This window comes from Oncorhynchus tshawytscha, linkage group LG06 (genome assembly GCF_018296145.1).
Source record: "Oncorhynchus tshawytscha isolate Ot180627B linkage group LG06, Otsh_v2.0, whole genome shotgun sequence".
In the NCBI taxonomy this organism is placed as follows: Eukaryota; Metazoa; Chordata; class Actinopteri; order Salmoniformes; family Salmonidae; genus Oncorhynchus; species Oncorhynchus tshawytscha.
Genome location: NC_056434.1, coordinates 67,523,707 through 67,551,277, shown reverse-complemented (window position 1 = coordinate 67,551,277; position 27,571 = coordinate 67,523,707). Strand labels below are relative to the sequence as shown.

At 42.3% G+C, this 27,571-nt stretch overlaps 1 protein-coding gene across 1 annotated transcript in view; it reads left to right on the top strand.

Annotated features, from left to right (window-relative positions):
- The first annotated feature begins 6,312 nt into the window (after window positions 1-6,312).
- The window catches only part of LOC112252952 (heat shock 70 kDa protein 12A), a 51,716-nt gene continuing 30,457 nt past the window's right edge, over window positions 6,313-27,571 (top strand). The window contains exon 1 of the mRNA XM_024424705.2: window positions 6,313-7,157. Within this exon, the coding sequence (XP_024280473.1) occupies window positions 7,070-7,157 (88 nt within the window). The 5' untranslated portion in view covers window positions 6,313-7,069. The remainder of the gene's footprint in view (window positions 7,158-27,571) is intronic.

Genomic DNA, 27,571 nt, shown 5'->3' with positions numbered 1-27,571 from the left:
CAGTCACTCACATTTTTTCGAAGTTGTCTGGCGAGTAATATGTATGGTTTGTCACCAAACTCAAAATATTTTTGCTTAGCATAGAGAAAAGATTTAGCAATTTTAGCTGAGAGAATCTGATTATATTCCAATTTTAAAGAGGTAATTTTTTATGTTTCTCCATTGTTGGCTGGCTAGCATTCTCCCTATCCAGTAAGTGAATTTGTCCCTCCAATTCTACAAATTTTTATCTGTTTTGCCTACTCCTGGCAGCCTGAAAGGAGATGATACAGCCTCTCAAATAAGCCTTCAGTGTTTCCCACAATAATACTGGGGAAGTCTTTATGTTGTCATTGGTATCAAAGAAAATTTCAATTTGGTCTTTAAGATGTTCACAGAATGTTGGTTGTGTGAGGAGCTTAGGATTCAACCTCCAGACCTTGTTGTTTGGTACGATGTCACTCAATCTCAGGGAGAATGTGAGTGGACTGTGGTCAGAGATTATAATATCATGATATCTCACATTACAGGTATAGGGGAGTAATTTCGCATCAACCAAAAAGTAGTCAATTCAGGTATAAACATTGTGAACACGAGAGTAAAAGGAGTATTCCCTACCCGTAGGGTTAGAGATCCTCCATATATCAAATAAGTTAATTTTTTTAATGTAGGTATTCAAGAATTTGCTTGAATACAAGGTAGGGGTATGCCCGGTAGAGGAGCTACCCAAATATTGGTCTAGCACACAGTTAAGGTCCCCTCCAATGACCAAATTAGTATGGGCGATATCTGGAATCAGGGCAAAGACTCTTTTGAAAAATAGGGGTTATCAATGTTTGACCCATAGATATTTAGTAGAATTACAGAAGTAGAGTGGATTTCTCCTATTACGGTCACATAACGACCCTCTTTATCCGCAATAGTGGTTTTATGTAGAAAGGAAATTCCTTTCCGTACCAGAATCGCTGTGCCTCTCGTTTTGGCGGAGAAGTTAGAGTGATACACTTGCCCCACTCACCTACATTTAAGTCTGCTATGAGAATTGTTTTTCAGATAGGTTTCTTGCTAAAATATAATACTATATCAGACGAGAGTGCTTTCAAGTGGGCTAGGGCCTTGCCTCTCTTAATTGGTACGTTTAAACCCTTGACATTCCAGGAAGTAAATGTAAGCCCCACCCTCCTCTTGTTTGTAGTTCCCATGGTGGCCTGCATAACATGTAACTCAATAAAAAGGTAAGAAATGGCACCAAACCATCAAGATCAGCATTATGTAGCACCTACACCCGAGCAGCATCCAACCAACCCCCCTCCCCTGGCGAGCACCTTAACTCTCCACCCTGTCCCCCAACATTTACCCCCCACTCAACCCACCTTTAACAGGCATACACAAATAGGAGAGAGAAAAAAAAGAAAAAAAACAATACACACATTGTCTGGCCGATGCCAAAAATGCACGGCGCGGCCTCGAACAAGAGGTAAAACAAAAATAAAATCCCAATTATACGTTCACCTCTCACTATCCTAGAACTTCTACTAACATATGAACTGAGGAGGCTCCTGCGAATAAAGTATTCAATTACCATCTAATAAACCTAAACAGAATAAGTTGCAACTTAAACATATTGCGCACTTAAGTGTCATCTTGGGTCAATCCGAGATAAGCAAGATATAGCATCGCAACATTATATTGCTAAGCAATGCCGGTCTAAAGATAAACCATCAGCAAATGACATAGACAGCAGTACATATACATATTGTGGGTTAGGAGATCGGAACAAGGATTTTGCCAAGTTAAAAGTACACCCCCAAATCATTTTTTGAATGATATATATATATATATACACATACATATGCACATACATACATACATACACACACATATACAGTTGAAGTCGGAAGTTTACATACACTTAGGTTGGAGCATTTAAAACTCGTTTTTCAACCACTCCACAAATTTCTTGTTAACAAACTGTAGTTTTGGCAAGTCGGTTAGGACATCTACTTTGTGCATGACACAAGTAATTTTTCCAACAATTGTTTGCAGACAGATTATTTCACTTATAATTCACTGTATCACAATTCCAGTGGGTCAGAAGTTTACACTAAGTTGACTGTGCCTTTAAACAGCTTGGAAAATTCCAGAAAATTATTTCATGGCTTTAGAAGCTTCTGATAGGCTAATTGACATCATTTGAGCCAATTGGAGGTGTACCTGTGGATGTATTCCAAGGCCTACCTTCAAACTCAATGCCTCTTTGCTTGACATCATGGGAAAATCAAAAGAAATCAGCTAAGACCTCAGAAAAAATTGGAGACCTCCATAAGTCTGGTTCATCCTTGGGAGCAATTTCCATATGCCTGAAGGTACCACATTCATCTGTACAAACAATAGTGTGCTAGTATAAACACCATGGGACCATGCAGCCATCATACCACTCAGGAAGGAGACGCGTTCTGTCTCCTAGAGATGAACGTACTTTGGTGCGAAAAGCGCAAATCAATCCCAGAACAACCTCAAAGGACCATGTGAAGATGCTGGAGGAAACAGGTACAAAAGTATCTAAATCCACAGTAAAACCTGAAAGGCCGCTCAGCAAAGAAGAAGCCACTGCTCCACAACCGCCATAAAAAAGCCAGACTACGGTTTGCAACTGCACATGGGGACAAATATCTTACTTTTTGAAGAAATGTCCTCTGGTGTGATGAAACAAAAATAGAACTGTTTGGCCATAATGACCATCGTTAAGTTTGGAGGAAAAAGGGGGAGGATTGCAAGCCGAAGAACACCATCCGAACCATGATGCACGGGGGTGGCAGCATCATGTTGTGGAGATGCTTTGCTGCAGGAGGGACTGGTGCACTTCACAAAATAGTTGGCATCATGAGGCAGGAAAATTATGTGGATATATTGAAGCCACATCTTAAGACATCAGTCAGAAAGTTAAAGCTTAGTTACAAATAGGTCTTCCAAATGGACAATGACCCCAAGAATACTTCCAAAGTTGTGGCAATATGGCTTAAGGACAACAAAGTCAAGGTATTGAAGTGGCCATCACAAGCCCTGACCTCAATCCCATAGAACATTTGTGGGCAGAACTGAAAAAGCATGTTCGAGCAAGGAGGCCTACAAACCTGACTCAGTTACACCAGCTTTGTCAGGAGGAATGGGTCAAAATTCACCCAACTTATTTTGGAAAGCTATCTGAAATGTTTGACCCAAGTTAAACAATTTAAAGGCAATGCTACCAAATACTAATTGAGTGTATGTAAACTTCTGACCCACTGGGAATGTGATGAAAGAAATAAAAAGCTCAAATAAATAATTCTCTCAACTATTATTCTGACATTTCACATTCTTAAAATAAAGTGGTGATCCTAACTGAACCAAGACAGGGAATTTTTACTAGGATTAATTGTCAGGAATTGTGAAAAACTGAGTTTAAATATATTTGGCTAAGGTGTATGTAAACTTTCAACATCAACTGTACATATATATACACATACTCACACACATATATACATGTACTGATAACAAGTTCAAACAGGTGCCATTAATACAGGTAACGAGTGGAGGACAGAGGAGCCTCTTAAAGAAGAAGTTACAGGTCTGTGAGAGCCAGAAATCTTGCTTGTTTGTAGGTGACCAAATACTTATTTTCCACCATAATTTGCAAATAAATTCATTAAAAATCCTACAATGTGATTTTCTAGATTTTTTTTCTTCTCATCTTGTCTGTCATAGTTGAAGTGTACCTATGATGAAAATTACAGGCCTCTCTCATCTTTTTAAGTTGGAGAACTTGCACAATTGGTGGCTGACTAAATACTTTTTTGTCCCACTGTATATAGACTTATTGTTCTACTGTATTATTGACTGTATGTTTGTTTTACTCCATGTGTAACTCAGGTTGCAATTGTAAATGAGAACTTGTTCTTAACTTGCCTACCTGGTTAAATAATGGTGAAATATTTGATTTTTTATAAAAATTGAAGACTCATCTCTTCAGTAGGTCCTATGATTGAGTGTAGTCTGGCCCAGGAGAGTAAAGGTGAACGGAATGGCACTGGAGCAACGAACCGCCCTTGCTGTCTCTGCCTGGCCGGTTCCCCTTTCTCCACTGGGATTCTCTGCTACTAACCCTATTACAGGGGCTGAGTCACTGGCTTAATGGTGCTCTTCCATGCTGTCCCTAGGAGGGGTGCGTCACTTGAGTGGGTTGAGTCAGTGACGTGGTCTTCCTGTCTGGGTTGGCAGCCCCCCCCCCTTGGGTTGTGCCGTGGCGGAGATCTTTGTGGGCTATACTCGGGCTTGTCTCAGGATGGTAAGTTGGTGGTTGAAGATATCACTCTAGGGGTGTGGGGGCTGTGCTTTGGCAAAGTGGGTGGTGTTATATCCTGCCTGTTTGGCCCTGTCTATCATCGGATGGGGCCACAGTGTCTCCTGGCCCCTCCTGTCTCAGCCTCCAGTATTTATGCTCTCAGCCTGTTATATCTGGAGTATTTCTCCTGTCTTATCTGGTGTCTTGTGGGAATTTAAGTATGCTCTCTCTAATTCTCTCTCTCTCTTTTTCTCTCTCTCTCGGAGGACCTGAGCCCTAGGACCATGCCTCAGGACTACCTGACATGATGACTCCTTGTTGTCCCCAGTCCACCTGGCCATGCTGCTGCTCCAGTTTCAACTGTTCTGCCTGCGGCTATGGAACCTGTTCACTGTGATTACTATTATTTGAGCATGCTGGTCATTTATGAACATTTAAACATCTTGGCCATGTTCTGTTATAATCTCCACCCGGCACAGCCAGAAGAGGACTGGACACCCCTCTTAGCCTGGTTCCTCTCTAGGTTTCCTCCTAGGTTTTGGCCTTTCTCGGGAGTTTTTCCTAGCCACCGTGCTTCTACACCTGCATTGCTTGCTCTTTGGGGTTTTAGGCTGGGTTTCTGTACAGCACTTTGATATATCAGCTGATGTAAGAAGGGCTATATAAATACATTTGATTTGATTTATGATGGTGAAAGTCACTGAGCTCTTCAGCAAAGGCCATTCTACTGCCATTGTTTGTCTATGGAGATTGCATGGGCATATGCTCGATTTTATACACCTGTCAGCATCGGGTGTGGCTGAAATAGCTGAATCCGCAAATTTGAAGGGGTGTCCACATACTTTTGTATATACAGTATCTTTCAAAAGTTTGGACACACCTACTCATTCAAGGGTTTTTCTTTATTTGACTATTTTCTACATTGTAGAATAATAGTGAAGACATCAAAACTATGAAATAACACATGGAATCATGTATTTTTAACAAATCAAAATATATTTCATATTTGAGATTCTTCAAAGTAGCCACCCTTTGCCTTGACAGCTTTGCACACTCTTGGCATTCTCTCAACCTGCTTGAGGTAGTCCCCTGGAAAGCATTTAAATTAACAGTTGTGCCTTGTTAAAAGTAATTTTGTGAAATTTCTTTCCCTAATTAATGTGTTTGAGCCATTCGGTTGTGCTATACAGAAGATAGCTTATTTGGTAAAAGACCTAGTCCATAGTACAGTTGCAAAAAACTTCAAGTGCTATGATGAAACTGGCTCCCATGAGGAGGAAAGAAAGACACAGAGTTACCTCTGCTGCAGAGGACAAGGTCATTAGAGTTAACTGCACCTCAGATTGCAGCCCAAATTAATGCTTCAAGAAACAGACACATCTCAACATTAACTGTTCAGAGGAGATTGCGTGAATCAGGCCTTCATGGTCGAATTGCTACAAAGAAACCACTACTAAAGGACACCAATAAAAAGAAGAGACTAACTTGGGCCAGGAAACATGAGCAATGGACATTAGACTGGTGGAAATCTGTCCTTTAGTCTGATAAATCCAAATTTGAGATTTTGGGTTCCATCCACAGTGTCTTTGTGAGACGCAGAGTAGGTGAACGGATGATCTCTGCATGTGTGGTTCCCACGTAAAGCATCGAGAAGGGAGGTGTGATGGTGTGCCTCCACAATCACCCGAGCTCAACCCAATTGAAATGGTGTGGGATGAGTTGGAACGCAGAGTGAAGGAAAAGGAGGCAACAAGTGCTCTGCATATGTGGGAAGTCCTTCAAGACTGTTGGATAGGCATTCCTCATGAAGTTGGTTGATATAATGCCAAGTGTGCAAAGCTGTCATCAAGACAAAGGGTGGCTACTTTGAAGAAGAACATAAAATATATTTAGATTTGTTTAACACTCTTTTGCTTACTACATGATTCCATATGTGTTATTTCATAGTTTTGATGTCTTCACTATTATTCCACAATGTAGGAAATAGCTAAAATAAAGAAAAACCCTGGAATGAGTAGGTGTCCAAACTTTTGACTGGTACTCTACATTTTTTGTACTATTTCTAAAAACATTTTTTTCCAAAGCGTCCAGCCTTGACCATCTAATTTTGTATTGAACTCAAAGTGTTTATCATCAAGGGTCCTCATGAATTTAGCCTACTACAAACCCACAAGCATAGTGCATTTTACCAAGCTTGAAAGATGCAGTACAAGTTTATTGATGCTGTAGGCAAAAAGAAAAACATGAGAGGTAGGCTAACCTGAAAACCATTTTATAGATTTGGGAGGGGATCTTATTTGCATAATGAGGAGATGACTAATGAAAATGTGCAAGTGCAGGACAGCAGAAATGTAGATGATGATGTATAGGCTATCTAGTGCTGCATCCTTGCAGCCCCTACTGTCGATTTTTAGCTCTGGATTATTGGGAGACATTCCTTGCCAGAACAGCCGTGCGAGCTGACGGGAGGGGCGGGACAGAGGGCTACCTAACGATCGGAAAGTAGCAGCCTGGGTAGCAGACCTCATTTCTTTGGAGGTGCAGATCGGCCAAACTCGACAACAATCTTTCAGTTGAATCGGTCAACCCCGCTGTGCCTCCTTTAAATGGGCTTTTTAGTGCGCCATACATAGCAAGTCCTATTTTCCAGTTTAAAGAATTGAAGAGAAAGAAAGCAGGTTTAAGGGGGATAATCCGAGTGAGAGAATTTAGCTTTTTTTTCCCATCAATCTAATGATTCAGACTGGCAAGTAAACAAGGACAAACTGCATGTGTAACTGTTTAGGGGAGACTCAAGGAAAAATAAAACAGCTGGGCATGACTGAGAAAGAATCGGCAACAGACAACATAATAGCAGGTAAAATGCTTCTTTCTAACCCTCTTGTGATTCTGAAGTATTCTTCAGAGGCCTCTACGCTTTTATGCAGCATCAAAGCTACACTCTATAGGTGCGCTCATTCAGTGCGCATTCTTAGCCTTTTTGAGACCTTGCCAGGAGACTCCTTTTACGTTTTCACGTTTGATTTGTGCAATAGTCGCCCGGGTTACGTGATGGTATAAAGGTATTCGCTCTTGTTATATTTATGAGAAATTGCCATTTATACAAAGGTTTATAATGAATATTATTGGAAAGCATAGGATATAGGCTATAGTCGTGTTCATGCAGCTTCAAGAGAGCTTTGCCGCAACGTGAAGGAAACAGTCTACCTCTGAGAACCCACCTCGACAGCAACACATGTAATTATTAGAATCATAATATTACCCTGCAGAACATTTCTCCTTTAGTCCCAGAAAATGGGCACACATAATAACGCCCTTTTGCGTTGGGCAGGAACACTGTAAATACCCGCCCAGTAGCCTATAGTTTGGTCCTCCATAACCGAGCAGAGTTTGGTCACATGGTCAATCCCACCCGAGGCTTGACACAATGCAGCAAAAGTCTGCGTGCCCTACCACCACCCCAGGTGTCGCATTCGCAGCAATGTGGTTAAAACGTCTGATTAGAAGTGCGCTGATAAATGCAGCGATAGGAATGCTTGGTTCCTCTATTATGGACACAATGTGCGTAATGGGCGGATACATTACTGCATTTCAATTGTCTTCAATCTCAACCAGTGCTCAAGTTTTCATGTTGTTTTACTTATTGAACGTTTTCTTCGAGGTTTTTATGTCTAACATGTCATTTAGGACTAGGACTATTTACTTTTATGTCATATCGGTCCCTCTGCAGGACAAATGGTGCTTTCAAGACAACTGGGAACTCGGGAAGAAAACGAGGTCAAATCATGACGTCAGTGATCTTCAGGTCGGAAAGACAGAGCTCTAGAAAGATGCCAGAGTTTAGGACATGGAATTCCGAGTTGGATGACTGTTCAAAACGAGTTTTTCCAGTCGGATAACGTTTTTCCAAATTCCAAGTTGTCATGAACACACTGGAGTTGGAAATGTCTGATTTCCGAGTACACAGTTGTTTTGAATGCAGCAAGTAGGCTAAATCATCTGACACCACTCCTATATGATGTAGAATAATCGTGTACAGTAGGGCCCTATGTACTTTTGGCTGGATGTGCTTGAAATCCAAAAGTGAAAGTCTGTTGTCCTTCTTGTGATTGCGATTGCTCATTGAGAAGTCAAAGTGAACAGAGGGGTCTGTCATGTCCTATCACACTTCATCACAGGATGTTGAGCATGCTTGTTATTTGTTGACACCCAGTTGTTAATATGTTAATTACGGTGTTGTCACAATGAACTTGCGGCTGGACCATTTGCCTGTCCTACCTTTGGGGTTGGGTGTTGTGAACGTTTATCGAATGGCTTAACTTTGTTTGCTCATATGTTCCACAAAACATGTAGCCAACTCTGGGGCGGCAGTGGTTAGAGCATTGAACTAGTAACTGAAAGGTTGCTAGATCGAATCCCTGAGCTGACAAGGTAAACATCTGTTTTTCTGCCCTTGAACAAGGCAGGTAACCTACTGTTCCTAGGCTGTCATTGAAAATAAGAATGTGTTCATAACTGACTTGCTTAGTTAAATTAAAGGAAAATAAAGAATCTCTTGTAGATGAGCAGCCATCAGAAAAACCTTTGGCTTTTGGATCAAATCCCAATCCATGCTTGTTTTTCACATTCCCACGGTGACACATTGAAGTTGCTGATAAAGAGACCTTTGTTCATTTTAGGGGCAGCCAGGATGCGCGCACACAAAGGCTCGTTCACCGATTGAGCCCTTTCCTGGGGGACTGATGTCATACAATGACGATGAATGCAGATTGTTAGCTCTTGACATCATCAGGGTGAAATTATACAGTAATAATATTAACATACGTTCTGATGTTCAGAGCTGGTTAGATAGATAGTTTTGTTCCACAGTGTTATAAATTAGGCCTACCCATGTATTATTTTTATGGTCTTCATTGTTGATCCAGATAATTTATGAAGAGTTTATATTTATAAAAAATAGGCCTATATACCAATTTTTCACATTTGTGTTTTTTCTTCAAAAATAAATGCTACCTTCATGTGTGTGTAAAATATTACTGTTCAGATATTTTTATTCATAGATTTTAGATGTGTATGAAAATGTTTTTGGGGAAAAACGCTATACATCCATTGTTTAGTTGGAATGGAATGTTGGTATCATGTATATTTGACTGTGATATGTGGTTGTCTCACCTAGCGATCTTAAGATGAATCCACATTGTAAGTCGCTCTAGATAAGAGCATCTGCTAAATGACTAAAATGTCAAATGTAAATGTTTTACATACAGATCTCATATTACTGTATTGAATCATAAAAAATATATATATTGATGTCACAAATGTATCATTTGTACATTTCTTTATAAAAAAAGTAATTATTTGTTACATTTGACTGTAAAACCTAGCAGTACTACTTATTTCACAGATTGTGATATATACAGTGGATATACAGTCCATTCTGAAAATATTCAGGCCCCCTGAGTTTTTCCACATTTTGTTACGTTAAAGCCTTATTCTAAAATTGATTAAATTGTCCCTACACACAATACCCCATAATGAGAAAGCAAAAACAGGTTAAGAAATGATGCTAATTTAAAAAAAATTGAAACAGAAAAATCACATTTAGATAAGTATTCAGACCTTTTAATCAGTACTTTGTTGAAGCACCGTTGGCAGCGATTATAGCCTTGAGTCTTCTTGGGTATGATGCTACAAGCTTGGCACACCTGTATTTGGGGAGTTTCTCCCATTCTTCTCTGCAGATCCTCTCTAACTCTGTCAGGATGGATGGGGAGCGTTGCTGCACAGCTATTTTCAGGTCTCTCCAGAGATGTTCGATCGGGTTCAAGTCAGGACTCTTGCTGGATCACTCAAGGACATTCAAAGACTTGTCCCGAAGCCACTCCTACATTGTCTTGGCTGTGTGCGTAGGGTTGTTTTCCTGTTGGTGAACCTTCGCCCCAGTTTGAGGTCCTGAGCGCTCTGGAGCAGGCTTTCATCAATGATCTCTCTGTACTTTGCTCCGTTCATCTTTCCCTCGATCCTGACCAATCTTTCAGTCCCTGCCGCTGAAAAACATACCCACATCATGATGCTGCAACCACCATGCTTCAGCATGGGTATGGGCCAGGTTTCCTCCAGATGTGACACTTGGCATTCAGGCCAAAGAGTTCAATCTTGGTTTCATCAGACCAGAGAATCTTCTTTGTCATGGTCTTAGAGTCCTTTAGGTGCCTTTTGTCAAACTCCAAGCGGGCTGTCATGTGTCTTTTACTGAGGAGTGGCTTTCATCTGGCCATTCTACCACAAACGCTGGATTGGTGGAGTGCTGCAGAGATGGTTTTCCTTCTTGAAGGTTCCCCCATCTCCACAGAGGAACTCTGGAGCTCTGTCAGAGGGACCATCGGGTTCCTGGTCACCTCCCTGACCAAGGCCCTTCTCCCCCAATTGCGCGGTTTGGCCAGGCGGCCAGCTCTAGGAAGAGTCTTGGTGATTCCAAACTTCTTCCATTTAAGAATGTTGGAGGCCACTGTGTTGTTGGGGACCTTCAATGCTGCAGATTTTTTTTGGTACCCTTCCCCTGATCTGTGCTTCGACACAATCCTGTCTCTGAGCTCTACGGACAATTCCTTCGACTTCATGGCTTGGTTTTTACTCTGACATGCACTGTCAACTGTGGGACCTTATATAGACAGGTGTGTGCCTTTCCAAATCATGTCCAATCAATTGAATTTACTACAGGTGGACTCCAATCAAGTTGTTGAAACATCTCAAGGATGATCAATGGAAACAGGATGCACCTGAGCTCAATTTCGAGTAAAGGGTCTGAATACTTATGTAAATAAGTTATTTCTGTTTTTTAAAATTTGTAATACATTTGCAAACATTTCTAAAAACCTGTTTTTGCTTTGTCATTATGGGTTATTGTGTGTAGATTGATGAGAAATAACATTTATTTAATAGATTTTTGAATAAGGCTTAAAGGTAACAAAATGTGGAAAAGGGGAAGGGGTCTGAATACTTTCCCAATGCACTGTACAGCATTTAGCAAAAATAGCATGATTAGGCTATTTGTCTCTTGGAAATAAAACCATTAAGTGATAGATTTTAAACAAATACATGTCATTGAACAATGCCATGCCATGATTCGATAGTAAAAAGCACCAATCGCTCATCATTTCTTTAAACAATAAAAGCTCATTTACCAACATTTCTGAAAATTGATTTTTAGCGTTTTGGAATGAAACTCAATATCAACATACATGCAAGTATTTGATTGAGAATAATTTAATAGGTTGTTACAAGGTGTTTCAAAAGTTTTGAACAGACTGCATTTTGTGTGTACAAGGCACTGCACTATTTGAGCAGTGCTGCCAATCTTAAGCTCTCCTGCCAGGCACTCGTGGGTAGGGATGTGCACTAACGGCACTTACTTTCGTGAGCTCAGCTGCAACATTGGGATGAGGCAGACGCAGTGGGACGTGGCCTGATCTCTCCCTCCATGTCTGCTCTCAGTCTACCCTGGTTTATCCGGACTCCCCCTGAAGAAGAGGAAGATGGGGGAGAGTATGGGTGACCCTGGCCCAGCATGGTCTGCTGCTCAGTCTGTACAGCACACACCAATCATATTTGGGAATGGGAAAGGGGGATAGCTACCTTAAGAATCACTGATATAGAGGTCACCATCACAGGCACTGTGGAATCGATCAGTATGTACATTTGAGCTTCCCAGCAGAACGGGACAATGGAGTCCCCATACTATTCAGGGTCACAGTCAGAGCAGTAATGTTGTCTTTTTCAGATGATTGAGTATTGATATGCAGTATAATAAACTTAGCAAGAAAAGAAATGTCCCTTTTTCAGGACCCTGTCTTTCAAAGATAATTCATAAAAATCCAAATAACTTCACATATCTTCATTGTAAAGGGTTTAAACACTGCTTCCCATGATTGTTCAATGAACCATAAACAATTAATGAACATGCACCCGTGGGACGGTCGTTAAGACACTAACAGCTAACAGACGGTAGGCAATTAAGGTCACAGTTATGAAAACTTAGGACACTAAAGAGGCCTTTCTACTGACTCTGAAAAACACCAAAAGAAAGATGCCCAGGGTCCCTGCTCATCTGCGTGGACGTGCCTTAGGCATGCTGCAAGGAGGCATGAGGACTGTAGATGTGGCCAGGGCAATAAATGGTCTGTACTGTGAGACGCCTAAAACAGCGCTACAGGGAGACAGGACGGACAGCTGATCCTCCTCGCAGTGGCAGACCACGTGTACCAACATCTGCACAGGATCGGTACATCCTAACATCACACGTGCGGGACAAGTACAGGATGGCAACAACAACTGCACGAATAACACCAGGAACGGGCAATCCCTCCGGGCAATCCCTCCATCAGTGCTCTTCACTGACGAGTTGCGGTTTTGTCTCATCGGGGGTGATGGTCAGATTCGCGTTTATTGTCGAAGGAATGAGCGCTACACTGAGGCCTGTACTCTGGAGCGGGATCGATTTGGAGGTGGAGGGTCCATCATGGTCTGGGGCGGTGTGTCACAGCATCATCGGACTGAGCTTGTTGTCATTGCAGGCAATCTCAACGCTGTGCGTTACAAGGAAGACATCCTCCTCCCTAATGTGGTACCCTTCCTGCAGGCTCATCCTGACATGACCCTCCAGTATGACAATGCCACCAGCCATACTGCTCGTTCTGTGTGTGATTTCTTGCAAGACAGGAATGTCAGTGTTCTGCCATGGCCAGCAAAGAGCCCGGATCTCAATCCCATTGAGCATGTCTGGGACCTGTTGGATCAGAGGGTGAGGGCTAGGGCCATTCGCTCCAGAAATGTCAGGGAACTTGCAGGTGCCTTGTTGGAAGAGTGGGGTAACATCTCACAGCAAGAACTGGCAAATCTGGTGCAGTCCACGAGGAGGAGATGCACTGCAGTACTTAATGCAGCTGGTGGCCACACCAGATACTGACTGTTACTTTTGATTTTGACTCCCCCCTTGTTCAGGGACACATTATTCCATTTCTGTTAGTCACATGTCTGGGGAACTTGTTCAGTTTATGTCTTAGTTGTTGAATCTTGTTCTGTTCATACAAATATTTACACATGTTAAGTTGCTGAAAATAAACACAGTTGACAGTGAGAGGACGTTTATTTTTTTGCTGAGTTCATTAGGTTCTTTAATTGTGTGCAGTAGAATGTGAAGGTAACAAATTGACATCAATTGATTTTACACTCAGCTGATTACCTTAGCTACAGGGACCATCTCATCATGAGAGCTGATTATTAGCTCAGCTCAATGCCTCAAGTACCTATTAGTGTGCTGATACAAATCCCAGAGATGACACACCCAAAACTGCAATGACTTGTTTCAAATTATCATTACTTCTTATTCCCAACGTCACTATCATAACTTGCAATGCACATTTAAAGAGCAAAAATCAAAAACACATTTTTGAAATATTTTTAATTGGCTTTAGCCAAGTGGGAACACCCAATGACTGCACTAACGGAGAGCTTTGTGTTCCCTAAGGGACAGCCACATGTTCTACACATTTATAGCAGAGAGAGAGGGAGAGCTCAGATAGGGTGGAGGAGTCATACTCAAGAGATTTATTTAGTTTGTGATATTAATATGATTGCAGATTCCAAAAACACAGATTAATCCTGTATTTCCTTTGTAGATATCATTGGCGACAGCTTGATGCAACGAGGCATTAAAATAGAATGCGACATATAAAAGTAATCTATCACAAGCTAGTTCGTTTCCATCTGAAAGCTCTTCAATCAGACCAAGTGTTTTGCTGTGGGTGGATTCTCTAGATTGAGTATACTATGATCTAGGAATTAAATCAGATTCACTGTGATAGACAACTTTTAGCCCTGTTGCTAAGCCCAGTTTTCCTCTGGTCTGCTGCGCTGCACAAAGTGGAGCTCATCACTGGGTTATTTTCTGTGTGCTCTGTCCAGCTGTTCTACAAGTACTTACGTATGCTCCCACACGTGGCTCCAGCCATCCAATGTGTGATTCCTCCACAGCAATCATCAATGAGGGGATGGAACAGTTGCAGAGTGTTTTCAAAGAATAGGGTCAGCATTGCACATTCCATGCATGCAAGGAACCTAATTTGAGTATCAATGAACAGAGGAGTGTAAATGTGATGAGGTCAGGTCAGACGACAGTTCAGAGGTGACATTGAAATGCCTTGAGTTAAGGAGACCTTTTACCATAAGATAGTGATGTATGACTCACTACAATGTCATCCAGCTCATAAACCAGCTGGCTAACGAATAGGTGGACAGTGACGACTGACGAGCATTGAAAAAGGACTTTACAATGTATTACAATACCTCAATGTGACTCAGCACACCATGAGCAGACAAATTGCACCACAGGTGTGCTGTCATGTCATTGCACTCACTCACACATAACACACAACATTGTAGGTTCCCATAGCAACCAACACATTATTGGCTTCTTGCTGAAGTAAGCGGGGCACCAGTAGTGTTACAACAGAAGTTCAGCTGCATCTACCACAGTGATAAAGCGGTTAATATTAAACATGTACAGCCTCTGTACGAGACCCTTGAGCTCTAGTATACAATTGCCTTTTTAATTTACTTCAATGTATTAAAGCAAATTGCCTCACTTGCAGCCATCGTTGGCATGTATTTGTGAAATGGATGGGGCGTTAGGGGTTGGAGGCTGGGAAAGGAGTTCAGACCAGGGGAGGGGGTAAGGCTGCAGTCAGAGGTGATTTAAGGCCTCAGCCATTTGCATTTCTGTTTGAGGTCAACCCAATAACTGGGAGTTCTTGAGACAAAGTGGTAGGGGGGCTGAACCTGATGAACCAGGGCCAGGCAGGAAGTTGTCTTTCAGAGGCCCTAAAGGGCTCCACACAGTCTACGCAACAGATCCAATGGAGCTTCTTTTGCGTAGCTCTCCACGTAGTTCTACCGAACGGAGCTGTGAAATCACTGTGGCGAGCCTTTACGGTGAGAAAAATCCCATCGCCACTCCTAGACAAGACACACAGCAGAGAGCCCACCACAACACAGGTGTGTCCTCTCTATCGAAACGTTAATTAATGTCGTGACTAGGTGACAATGGGTGACATTGATCACATTATGATCACATTTTTGTTGCATGGAAATAGATGAGTTGAATAGCTATTCTATATGCGACCCTTTTGGATAACACATTACATTGTTGGTCTCATACCAGTGTAATAATGCTGTAATTACTACAGTAATAACATGGTTGCTACGTTTTACACGAGAATTTGCTCAGACAAGTGGAATAAGGAGCATACTAGTGTAATTACAGTGTTACTACACAGGTATGAGAGCAACTTCATGTAAAGTGCCACCCAATTGGATAGTTGACCAGTATCCCTGATAAGCTCTAGTATTTTATCATGGAACATGTACTTTGAGAGAATTCACCCTCTCAGCAAGGGATGTTCCTCTTTACCAAAATCAAGGTTGAAAATGTGAATTGCGATGCAAGTAAACTGGCAAGGTACTCCCATCTCTCACTCCCATCCTATGCTCAGCATTACGTCATGACTAAGATATTGGCTGTGTTTACCCTCAAGAGGAGGCACCCATTCTGTTGAGAAGTACAAGGGAGGCGCTTTTCACAAGACATTGGATTGTAGAGTAAGACTTAAACAGCCGTTAGACATCAGCAGTATGACATCTTTTCGATTACCCAAGAGGCCCTTCATGAAATGACTGTAAACCTTTTTCTCTATGTGTCTTTGTCGCTCTCCTCCATCAAACTCAATTTACTCCACAGAAGGCTATAGTCTTTGTACTCTCACCAGTTCAATGTTAGAAACAAAACACTGACTGTGTTTGTGTATTCTCTTGGTCTTGGTTTTGTCACATCTCTCACTCCCATCCCAATGCTGTCAGATACAAGCTCTTCCAGATACCACAGCAATGTACGCTAAGTATACAAAACATTAACGACACCTGCTCCATGACATAGACTGACCAGGTGAATCCAGTTGAAGGCTATGATCCCTTATTGAGGTCACGTGTTAAATCCACTTCAATCAGTGTAGATGAAGGGGAGGACATTGGTTAAATAAGGATTTTTGAGCCTTGAGACAATTGAGACTTCTATTGTGTATGTGTACCATTCAGAGATTGAACGGGCAAGACAAAAGATTGAAGTGCCTTTGAACAGGGTATGGTAGTAGGTGCCAGGCGCACCGGTTTGTGTGAACAACTGCAACTCTGCTGGGTTTTTCATGCTGAACAGTTTCCCACGTGTATCTAGCATGGTCCACCACTCAAAGGACATCCATCCAACTTGACACAACTGTGGGAAGCATTGGAGTCAACATGGACCACAATCCCTGTGGAACACTTTTGACACCTTGTAGAGTCCATGCCCCGACAAAATGAGGCTTATCTGAGGGCAAAAGGGGGGTGCAAATCAATATCAGGAAGGTGTTCCTAATGTTTGGTATACTCAGTTGTGTCCATCCCATGGCTATAAGGGCACAAGGTGAGACCCAGATGCAGACACGGGAGGCAGATGGTTTGAGTCTTTTGATATTTATTAGTATCCAAAAGGGTAGGCAAGAGAATGGTCATGGACAGGCAAAAGGTCAAAATCTGTTCATAGTCCAGGAGTTACAGAGTGGCAGGCAAGCTCGAGGTCAAGGCAGGCAGAATGGTCAGGCAGTCGGGTAGAGTCCAGAAACAGGCAAGGGTCAAAACCGGGAGGACTGGCAAAAGAGAATAGAAAAAGCAGGAGCACTGGAAAAACACACTGGTTGACTTGAAACATTCAAGACGAACTGGCACAGAGAGACAGGAAACACAGGGACAAATACCCCGGGAAAAATAAGCAATACCTGGAGGGGGGTGGAGACAATCACAAGGACAGGAAAAACAGATCAGGACAATGTCTACATCCACCTTTCATAGTGTTTGGGACCTTTTAAGAGATTTACATCAGAACCTTTACTGAATGGTCCTCCAAGATGGCATAGCAGTTCAGACGTCTTTTGTCCTCGTCTTGTTGTGTCCCGTATATATATATATATATATATATATATATATATATATATTTACAACTTTTTTCACATACAGTTTTTAATTTTTTTCCCATCAACTCATCTTCAAAACACTCTCCTGCAACCCACCTCACCAATTTATATTTATAAAAAAACTATTATTTACCTCAAATCTGTGGTCCTCCGGGAAGCTAGCCAGAAACTCCAAGAGGCTAGCCAGAAACTAGCCAGAAGCTAGCCAGGAGCTAGCCAGAAGCTGGCCCAGAAGCTAATCAGAAGCTAGTTCAGAAGCTAGTTAGCTTCTTTACTGGCAAATCGTTAGTATTCAGCTAACCACGGTTTGTGGTCATCAGCTATCCTTTAGCTCGAAAATCTATTGCCGGTTTTGTACGGCGCAGCGCAGCTCGGAGCGGAACATACCGGACCAGTTTCTCTCTCCATGTCCCTGGATTTCGGCCGCTGGCTCTGGACGTTCATGCCTGGATCTCACAGCTGGCTAGCTGCTATCCGTGTGACTATCGGCTTTCGTCAATTCCGGAGCAAACATCAATTGCTCCGGAGCTAGCCAGTTCCATCAATCACTCCTGGGCTGCAGTCACCTATCCGGACCCGTTTTACTGCCTACGCGGAGCCCCACCGGGCCTTCACAACTGGACTGCCGATGTTATCTACCCGAAGGAGTTATCCAGCTGGCACCTCCGTCGCGACGTTACCTGAACGCCCATCTGCGGCCTGCTAACCGTTAGCTGTCTTATCGGCTGCTATCTGAATAGACAATCGGACAATTTTATTTATTTTTAAGATTATTATTATTATTATTATTATGTTTTCTTCTTGGGCCTCTATAACTATATCTATTGTTTTTATTTTTGTTGTTGTTGTGTGATTTGGATTAATCCCCTCTACCACACGGAACCCCACTAATCTACTGACGGAACGCAAGAGGTGGCTAATAACAGACCTCCATCTTATGCTAGCTTGCTACCGATGGCCTGGCTAGCTGTCTAAATCGCCTTGACCCCCAACCAACCTCTCCACTCACCGGACCCTTTTGATCACTCGACTAAGCATGCCTCTCCTTAATATCAATATGCCTTGTCCATTGCTGTTCTGGTTAGTGTTTATTGGCTTTATTTCACTGTAGAGCCTCTAGTCCTGCTCACTATACCTTATCCAACCTATTAGTTCCACCACCCACACATGCAATGACATCTCCTGGTTTCAATGATGTTTCTAGAGACAATATCTCTCTCTTCATCACTCAATACCTAGGTTTACCTCCACTGTATTCACATCCTACCATACCTTTGTCTGTACATTATACCATGATGCTATTTTATCGCCCCCAGAAACCTCCTTTTACTCTCTGTTCCAGACGTTCTAGACGACCAATTCTTATTGCTTTTAGCCGCACCCTTATTCTACTCCTCCTATGTTCCTCTGGCGATGTAGAGGTGAATCCAGGCCCTGCAGTGCCTAGCTCCACTCCTATTCCCCAGGCGCTCTCTTTTGACGACTTCTGTAACCGTAATAGCCTTGGTTTCATGCATGTTAACATTAGAAGCCTCCTCCCTAAGTTTGTTCTATTCACTGCTTTAGCACACTCTGCCAACCCGGATGTTCTAGCTGTGTCTGAATCCTGGCTTAGGAAGACCACCAAAAATTCTGAAATTTTAATTCCAAACTACAACATTTTCAGACAAGATAGAACTGCCAAAGGGGGTGGTGTTGCAATATACTGCAAAGATAGCCTGCAGAGTTCTGTCCTACTATCCAGGTCTGTACCCAAACAATTTGAACTTCTACTTTTAAAAATCCACCTCTCTAAAAACAAGTCTCTCACCGTTGCCGCCTGCTATAGACCACCCTCTGCCCCCAGCTGTGCTCTGGACACCATATGTGAACTGATTGCCCCCCATCTATCTTCAGAGCTCGTGCTGCTAGGCGACCTAAACTGGAACATGCTTAACACCCCAGCCATCCTACAATCTAAACTTGATGCCCTCAATCTCACACAAATTATCAATGAACCTACCAGGTACCTCCCCAAAGCCTTAAACACGGGCACCCTCATAGATATCATCCTAGCCAACTTGCCCTCTAAATACACCTCTGCTGTCTTCAACCAAGATCTCAGCGATCACTGCCTCACTGCCTGCATCCGTAATGGGTCAGCGGTCAAACAACCTCCACTCATCACTGTAAAACGCTCCCTGAAACACTTCAGTGAGCAGGCCTTTCTAATCGACCTGGCCGGGGTATCCTGGAAGGATATTGATCTCATCCCGTCAGTAGAGGATGCCTGGATATTTTTTTTAAATGCCTTCCTAACCATCTTAAATAAACCTGCCCCATTCAAGAAATTTAGAACCAGGAACAGATATAGCCCTTGGTTCTCCCCAGACCTGACTGCCCTTAACCAACACAAAAACATCCTATGGTGTTCTGCATTAGCATCGAACAGCCCCCGTGATATGCAGCTGTTCAGGGAAGCTAGAAACCATTATACACAGGCAGTTAGAAAAGCCAAGGCTAGCTTTTTGAAGCAGAAATTTGCTTCCTGCAACACTACCTCAAAAAAGTTCTGGGACACTGTAAAGTCCATGGAGAATAAGAACACCTCCTCCCAGCTGCCCACTGCACTGAAGATAGGAAACACTGTCACCACTGATAAATCCACCATAATTGAGAATTTCAATAAGCATTTTTCTACGGCTGGCCATGCTTTCCACCTGGCTACTCCTACCCCGGTCAACAGCACTGCACCCCCAACAGCAACTCGCCCAGTTCAGCTGATGTTCTGAAAGAGCTGCAAAATCTGGACCCCTACAAATCAGCCGGGCTAGACAATCTGGACCCTTTCTTTCTAAAATTATCTGCCGAAATTGTTGCCAACCCTATTACTAGCCTGTTCAACCTCTCTTTCGTGTCGTCTGAGATTCCCAAAGATTGGAAAGCAGCTGCGGTCATCCCCCTCTTCAAAGGGGGGGACACTCTTGACCCAAACTGCTACGGACCTATATCTATCCTACCATGCCTTTCTAAGGTCTTCGAAAGCCAAGTCAACAAACAGATTACCGACCATTTCGAATCTCACCATACCTTCTGCTATGCAATCTGGTTTCAGAGCTGGTCATGGGTGCACCTCAGCCACGCTCAAGGTCCTAAACGACATCTTAACCGCCATCGATAAGAAACATTACTGTGCAGCCGTATTCATTGATCTGGCCAAGGCTTTCGACTCTGTCAATCACCACATCCTCAGTGGCAGACTCGACAGCCTTGGTTTCTCAAATGATTGCCTCGCCTGGTTCACCAACTACTTCTCTGATAGAGTTCAGTATGTCAAATCGGAGGGTCTGCTGTCCGGACCTCTGGCAGTCTCTATGGGGGTGCCACAGGGTTCAATTCTTGGACCGACTCTCTTCTCTGTATACATCAATGAGGTCGCTCTTGCTGCTGGTGAGTCTCTGATCCACCTCTACGCAGACGACACCATTCTGTATACTTCCGGCCCTTCTTTGGACACTGTGTTAACAACCCTCCAGGCAAGCTTCAATGCCATACAACTCTCCTTCCGTGGCCTCCAATTGCTCTTAAATACAAGTAAAACTAAATGCATGCTCTTCAACCGATCGCTACCTGTACCACCCGCCTGTCCAACATCACTACTCTGGACGGCTCTGACTTAGAATACGTGGACAACTACAAATACTTAGGTGTCTGGTTAGACTGTAAACTCTCCTTCCAGACCCATATCAAACATCTCCAATCCAAAGTTAAATCTAGAATTGGCTTCCTATTTCGCAACAAAGCATCCTTCACTCATGCTGCCAAACATACCCTTGTAAAACTGACCATCCTACCAGTCCTCGACTTTGGCGATGTCATTTACAAAATAGCCTCCAATACCCTACTCAACAAATTGGATGCAGTCTATCACAGTGCAATCCGTTTTGTCACCAAAGCCCCATATACTACCCACCATTGCGACCTGTACGCTCTCGTTGGCTGGCCCTCGCTTCATACTCGTCGCCAAACCCACTGGCTCCATGTCATCTACAAGACCCTGCTAGGTAAAGTCCCCCTTATCTCAGCTCGCTGGTCACCATAGCATCTCCCACCTGTAGCACACGCTCCAGCAGGTATATCTCTCTAGTCACCCCCAAAACCAATTCTTTCTTTGGCCGCCTCTCCTTCCAGTTCTCTGCTGCCAATGACTGGAACGAACTACAAAAATCTCTGAAACTGGAAAAACTTATCTCCCTCACTAGCTTTAAGCACCAACTGTCAGAGCAGCTCACAGATTACTGCACCTGTACATAGCCCACCTATAATTTAGCCCAAACAACTACCTCTTTCCCTACTGTATTTAATTTATTTATTTATTTTGCTCCTTTGCACGCCATTATTTTTATTTCTACTTTGCACATTCTTCCATTGCAAAACTACCATTCCAGTGTTTTACTTGCTATATTGTATTTACTTTGCCACCATGGCCTTTTTTGCCTTTACCTCCCTTCTCACCTCATTTGCTCACATCGTATATAGACTTGTTTATACTGTATTATTGACTGTATGTTTGTTTTACTCCATGTGTAACTCTGTGTCATTGTATGTGTCGAACTGCTTTGCTTTATCTTGGCCAGGTCGCAATTGTAAATGAGAACTTGTTCTCAACTTGCCTACCTGGTTAAATAAAGGTGAAATAAAATAAATAAATAAAAATGAAGGTGTTGCTCTTCGTTACCTTATTTCAAACAACACAAAGCACCAAAAATGCAACCTAAAAACTTACAGCAGTTGAATACATGGTGTCTTGGTGGAAATACTGTAATAAACACCTGGGCAGATTCTCAGCCAGATTTAACTCAATGCACCATCGCTATGTGTAACCACAATTAATTATATGCTCTGGTAAAAAATGAAGCCTAGAATATTCTACTGTGTTAAATTATTCAGCTTTAGTTCTGCCTTCAGAGCATAAGGGGGCCAAGAAAAGCATGGGAGGGGATCCGAAAACACATTGGCTGTTTAGTTTGACACTGAAATGGACGATAGCATGAAAGCACTGATGGGTCATAATTACGTAAAGTTTGATATCTTGATCATGAGCTTGCCAAATTGATGTTTTTGATAGAGGATGCTTTTGAACCTGCAGTGTTGTCGTGTCTGCGATATGTACATAATGGGCAGCAAATTGAATCTGTTTTGTGTGATTTTGTTGTTATAAGGGTCTCCAGCGTAGAGAGAGAAGAAGAAGAAGAAGAAGAAGGAGAAAGTCTATTGTTTGGAGAGGTTTTTCAGAATCTCCTTAGGATGACCTAAATGCTCTGCCCTTGTAGGAAAAAAGGCTCACTCTTTCTGTCAAATGCCATCGGCCACGGGCCGATTGTTGACGGAGTGGATGGTCGTGGGGCTGGAACATAATAATAATAATGATTTTGAACACTGCAAATGGACCACAACTAAGCCCCAAAATATAACAATAATTGAATACCTTGATTAAGTTGAGACAAAATCACGTCTCTTTTTTTATTCGTGGGGATACTTGTGAACCGATTGATTTTCCTAAATGAAACTCTTTTTAAATGTATTTTTACTAAAAACTTTGGAGTTTTAAGGCCTGATGACCCCCTGTTATAGGGTGTTATGAGGTGCAGTAGACTGTCCCACGTAAATCAAGTATATTTGGGCAAATTTAAGAGAAAATATACTTGTCAAAATGACAGAAAGTAAATATACGTTTAGCCAGCCTTGACAAATTGACAAATCTGTTTATGTTTATTTTTGCTTCCCTGTACCCACCATCTTGTCATTCATAGGTCATAGGTTGTACTGGCATACTATCTGGGTTTCCCAGCCGCTCCCCTGCTCGGTGGGCCAGTCAAAAGCACAAGGTGTATAGCCACTGAGCTGTGTACTTTGAAACTCCTCAGGCAGATGTTGCGCGGCTGTCAAAATGTCACACTGATTTACCCCCAGACTGATCTGGAACGAGGCCTTTTCTCGCTAAACACTCCGTCTGGGAGACGCTAGCGGGACATGTTTATTATACAACAGTTGAGCAGATATCCCTACCTCCCCGTCTCCTCCGCTCTGTTTGGAGGATACCTGACACCAGAAGGACTCTCACACTCACAAGAGGGCATTCATCCTTCCTCAGAGAAACCATGTGGTGTCTGCATTGTACCTTGATCATTGAAAACATGCAATAAAAGTCATGGTTGGAAGCAATTTCTCATCAGTTATATTCCCTAGTTTTTCCCTCCTCTCATACACTCTTAGAAGACTAGTCACTATCTAGAACCTAAAATGGTTCTTCACCTGTCCCCATAAGAGAACCCTTTGAATAACTATTTTTGGTTCTAGGTATAATACTTTTGGGATCCATGTAGAACCCTTTCCACAAAAAGGTTCTACCTGGAACCAAAAAGGATTATTCTATGGGGACAGCCGAAGAACCCTTTTGGAAGCCTTATACCGTAGGGTTTATATTACTTAACATATACCAGGAAAACCTATGACCTATATTATCTGCAGATAATATAGGGGAAAGGTTGAGCTATGCATGTCTACAGCACTATCTATAGTAGGTGAGGATATGCTAATCAAGTTAAACCTAGTTGTGTTCTATGGTAATCAGTTCATGCTTCACTCAGTGCAGCGGAGGTGGTGTATTTCTGTCTGATCTGCACATTCTCCACTGCTGGGACATCGTTTGCACTAGACACAGATCTATAGATTGATTTCTTCTGCCGAAGTCGGTTCCTCCTTGTTCGGGCGGCGTTCGGCGGTCGACGTCACCGGTCTTCTAGCCATAGCCGATCCACCTTTCATTTTCCATTTGTTTTGTTTTGTTTTCCACACACACCTGGTTTACATTTCCCTCATTACTTGTCATGTATTTAACCCTCTGTTCCCCCCCATGTCTGTGTGTGAAATTGTTTATTGTCAAGTTTGGCCAGATTCCTGCTGGTTTGCGCCGGGTTTTGTTTTATTCCCCTGCTTTGTGGCAGCCGGTACTTTGTACTTGGGTTTTTGTACTTTGTGACGCGGTTGCGTTCTGTGCAAATGATTGCCTTAGTAAAGTGCTTTGTCCACTAATCTCTGCTCTCCTGCGCCTGACTTCTATGCACCAGCTACACTCACTACACTCACCCCTTGACAGGCAGGTTTAGAACCCTCCTCAGCACTTCTTGCTACATGTAGTCGAATGGCTACCCAGACTATTTGCATTGCCCCCTCCACACTACTGCCACTCTGCTGTCATCTCTGCATAGTCATTTTAATAATTCTACCTACATGAACATACTACCTCAACTAACCGGTGCCCCCGCACATTGACTCTGTACCGGCACCCCCCTGTATATATTGTTATTTTTTACTGCTGCTATTTAATTACTTGTTACTTTTATCTCTTATTTTTATCCGTATTTTTTTTTGTAACTGTTGGTTAGGGGCCCGTAAGTAAGCATTTCACTGTAAGGTCTACTACACCTGTTGTATTCGGCGCATGTGACTAATACAATTTGATTTGATTTGATTTACATAAGTTAGTCCTAAGTATTTCAAAAACTAAAAACATTGTATTTGGGGCAAATCATTCACTGAACCTCAACTAAATCTTGTAATGAATAATGTGGAAATTTAGCAGGTTAATGAGACTGTGAAGAGACACACCGGCACAGACACACTCATACACACACATATGATAACATACGCACTATACACACACGTACATATGGATTTTGTGTTGAGTAGTGACCTGAGGGTACACACTTAATGTATTGTGAAATCTGCTGTGAAATGTATTGTAATGTTTTTAAAATGGTATATAACTGCTTTTATGTTGCTGGACCCCAGGAAGAGTAGCTGCTGCCTTGGCAGGAACTAATGGAGGTACATAATAAATACACATACAGTAGGAGGACATGGAGGGAGAATATGTACCTTTTCCTAATATACATCCCACTGGAATTGCATTTGTATTGACAAATGATGTACATTTACCCACTTTTACCCACTTAGAGTGTAAATTATGACGTCATTATTATTATTTTGAAACCAGTTGCATTTCTCACCAATTAGGCTAAATCTTCTCTGAAACATCATGCCGAATTACCTTCCACCGCTATCCATACAGTTGTGTTTATTTTTGATAATCAGGCCTTATACAGAAGCAGTTGTAGTAGGACACCTGAAAAGCATGTCTGGAATCAGTTAGACATAAGTGTGTGTATATGCATGCAAGTGTGTGTGTGCGGACTATGAAGGGTGCTAGAAACTCAGTTGGCTAACAGCTGTTGTCAGGCTGCTGCCCTGCACTATGTGTCTGGGCACTTGGCCAGCTGGATGTAGTTGGAAAAGAGGGAGGGAGGATGAAGGAGGCCCCTCTCTCGCTCTTTCTTTCTCTCAATTTCCCTCTGACTGCTTGCTGTACTAGCTGATACATGGCATGATGGGGGAAGAAGTGGGCCATTCTCTCAAAAGGAGAGCCGCCCAGTCTCATTTTCCCTTCATCTACATGAATGTAGCCCTTTGAAAGGAATGTTTTGTGTGGCACTGAATCTTTGTGACAGTGAATGTAATGGGGCATCTCTTTGCCTTTGTAGGTGTTGTTGATTGCGGCATAAATTGTGTCTGCTCTGCTTCGTTCACGCTGGCCCAATCAGTGTCCGCTTTCCGGAGAAACTCTGTTGATCCTGTCTGTCAGCATCACCACATTCTCTGATGTTTACAGATTCTATACATGCCACTATAACATACATACAACTATGTATTGAATTGATTACATGCACAATGCACATGCACCTGTCCAATCATTGTTGTCATTTAAGGATGAAGTAATAAGTCTGAGTGCCTATGAGGCCAACCTTGAGATCTATTCTGGAACTTGTGCAACGGATTTCAAGTAGTTCTAATCAGACATGCAAAGAGACAAGAATCTCACTTGTATATTGTTTTAAATTAGCCTCGGTGTGGACTGTGGTATAGTATTAACATGCACTTGCTCAATAGTTGTTAGTTACTTAACTACAATTTGGTGTTTCTTTTTGCGCTAAATGTAACGCATGTTTTGAAAATGTGGTTTATTGCTCCAGTGACCTATTTCAACTAGCTTAAAGAAAAACTCCACCCCAAAACCATCTTTTGGTATTTGTTTCATTAGTCCATTGTTGATATAGTCGCCAAATGTGTTGCATGTCAGCAGTCAAGTTTTCAAGATCTATGACTTTCAAAATACAGAAATACAGCCGGTAAGATGCAAAACGCAAAGTTAATCAGGCCTTGCACTGTTAGGTATTGAGTCCTCTACTCCTGCCGTTCATGAAGGCATTTTACAGTATGTTTGTCTATAGAGCATGCATGGTGAAGGATGGGTTTCAACACAGACGTGCATATGGTAATGCACCAATCGCGAACTCACTACTTGATAAACCGGGCAGATGATACTAGATGAAGATGTGTTTTCTTTTATGAATCAAAATGTATGCTAACCCACGACTGTAGGTTCTTTACTCATAGGACCAGTATTTGGGGATTGCGTGCGTCTCTGAACTGCAACAGCGTTGCAAGGAATCTGTTTGCCCGTTGTGTTTAAACATCTTTTCTCTTTTTCTCATACCAGCAGGAATGATATTTCTGGCCCTGTAATCTTAGTATGAAACGATGAGAAAATCAGAGAGGATGTGAAGGATGTTTTATGTGCAGACATTTCTTCCCTTCCCCTCACACTTGCTGTATTGAGGAGGCGGTGTGAGCCTAGCTATCGGGGCAGAGGTGGCAAGAGGAGGCTCTGACCTCATTTCTTATGGTGCCACAGGACCAGAGGTTCAACGCTTGGATTGGATTATTAGCCTCTTTTTTTCCTTCATCACACAGGCTCTCACCGAGAGTGGGCTATGAAAATCACACTGGAAGACACAACAATGTCATTAGAAAAAAGATGAGCTTGTCAACGTACCCAGACTTCTTTCTAGAGGTGAAAAAACTCCGTTATAAGATGAATCGGGTACATTTTCGCTTTTTATTTTAATATATCCAACCCATTTGTGTCTTAAGGATTCAAATTACTATTAGTTTACAACTTGTTAGTGTGAGAGTGTGTCATAGTGTGGTCGCTATATCTGACATATCAAAACTCTGCCTTTGCCTCTAGAATACCATATTCTCACATAGGGTAATACATTGCTAGTGTGCTAATGCCTAAGATTATTTATTTCTATAAACTTGTAATGAA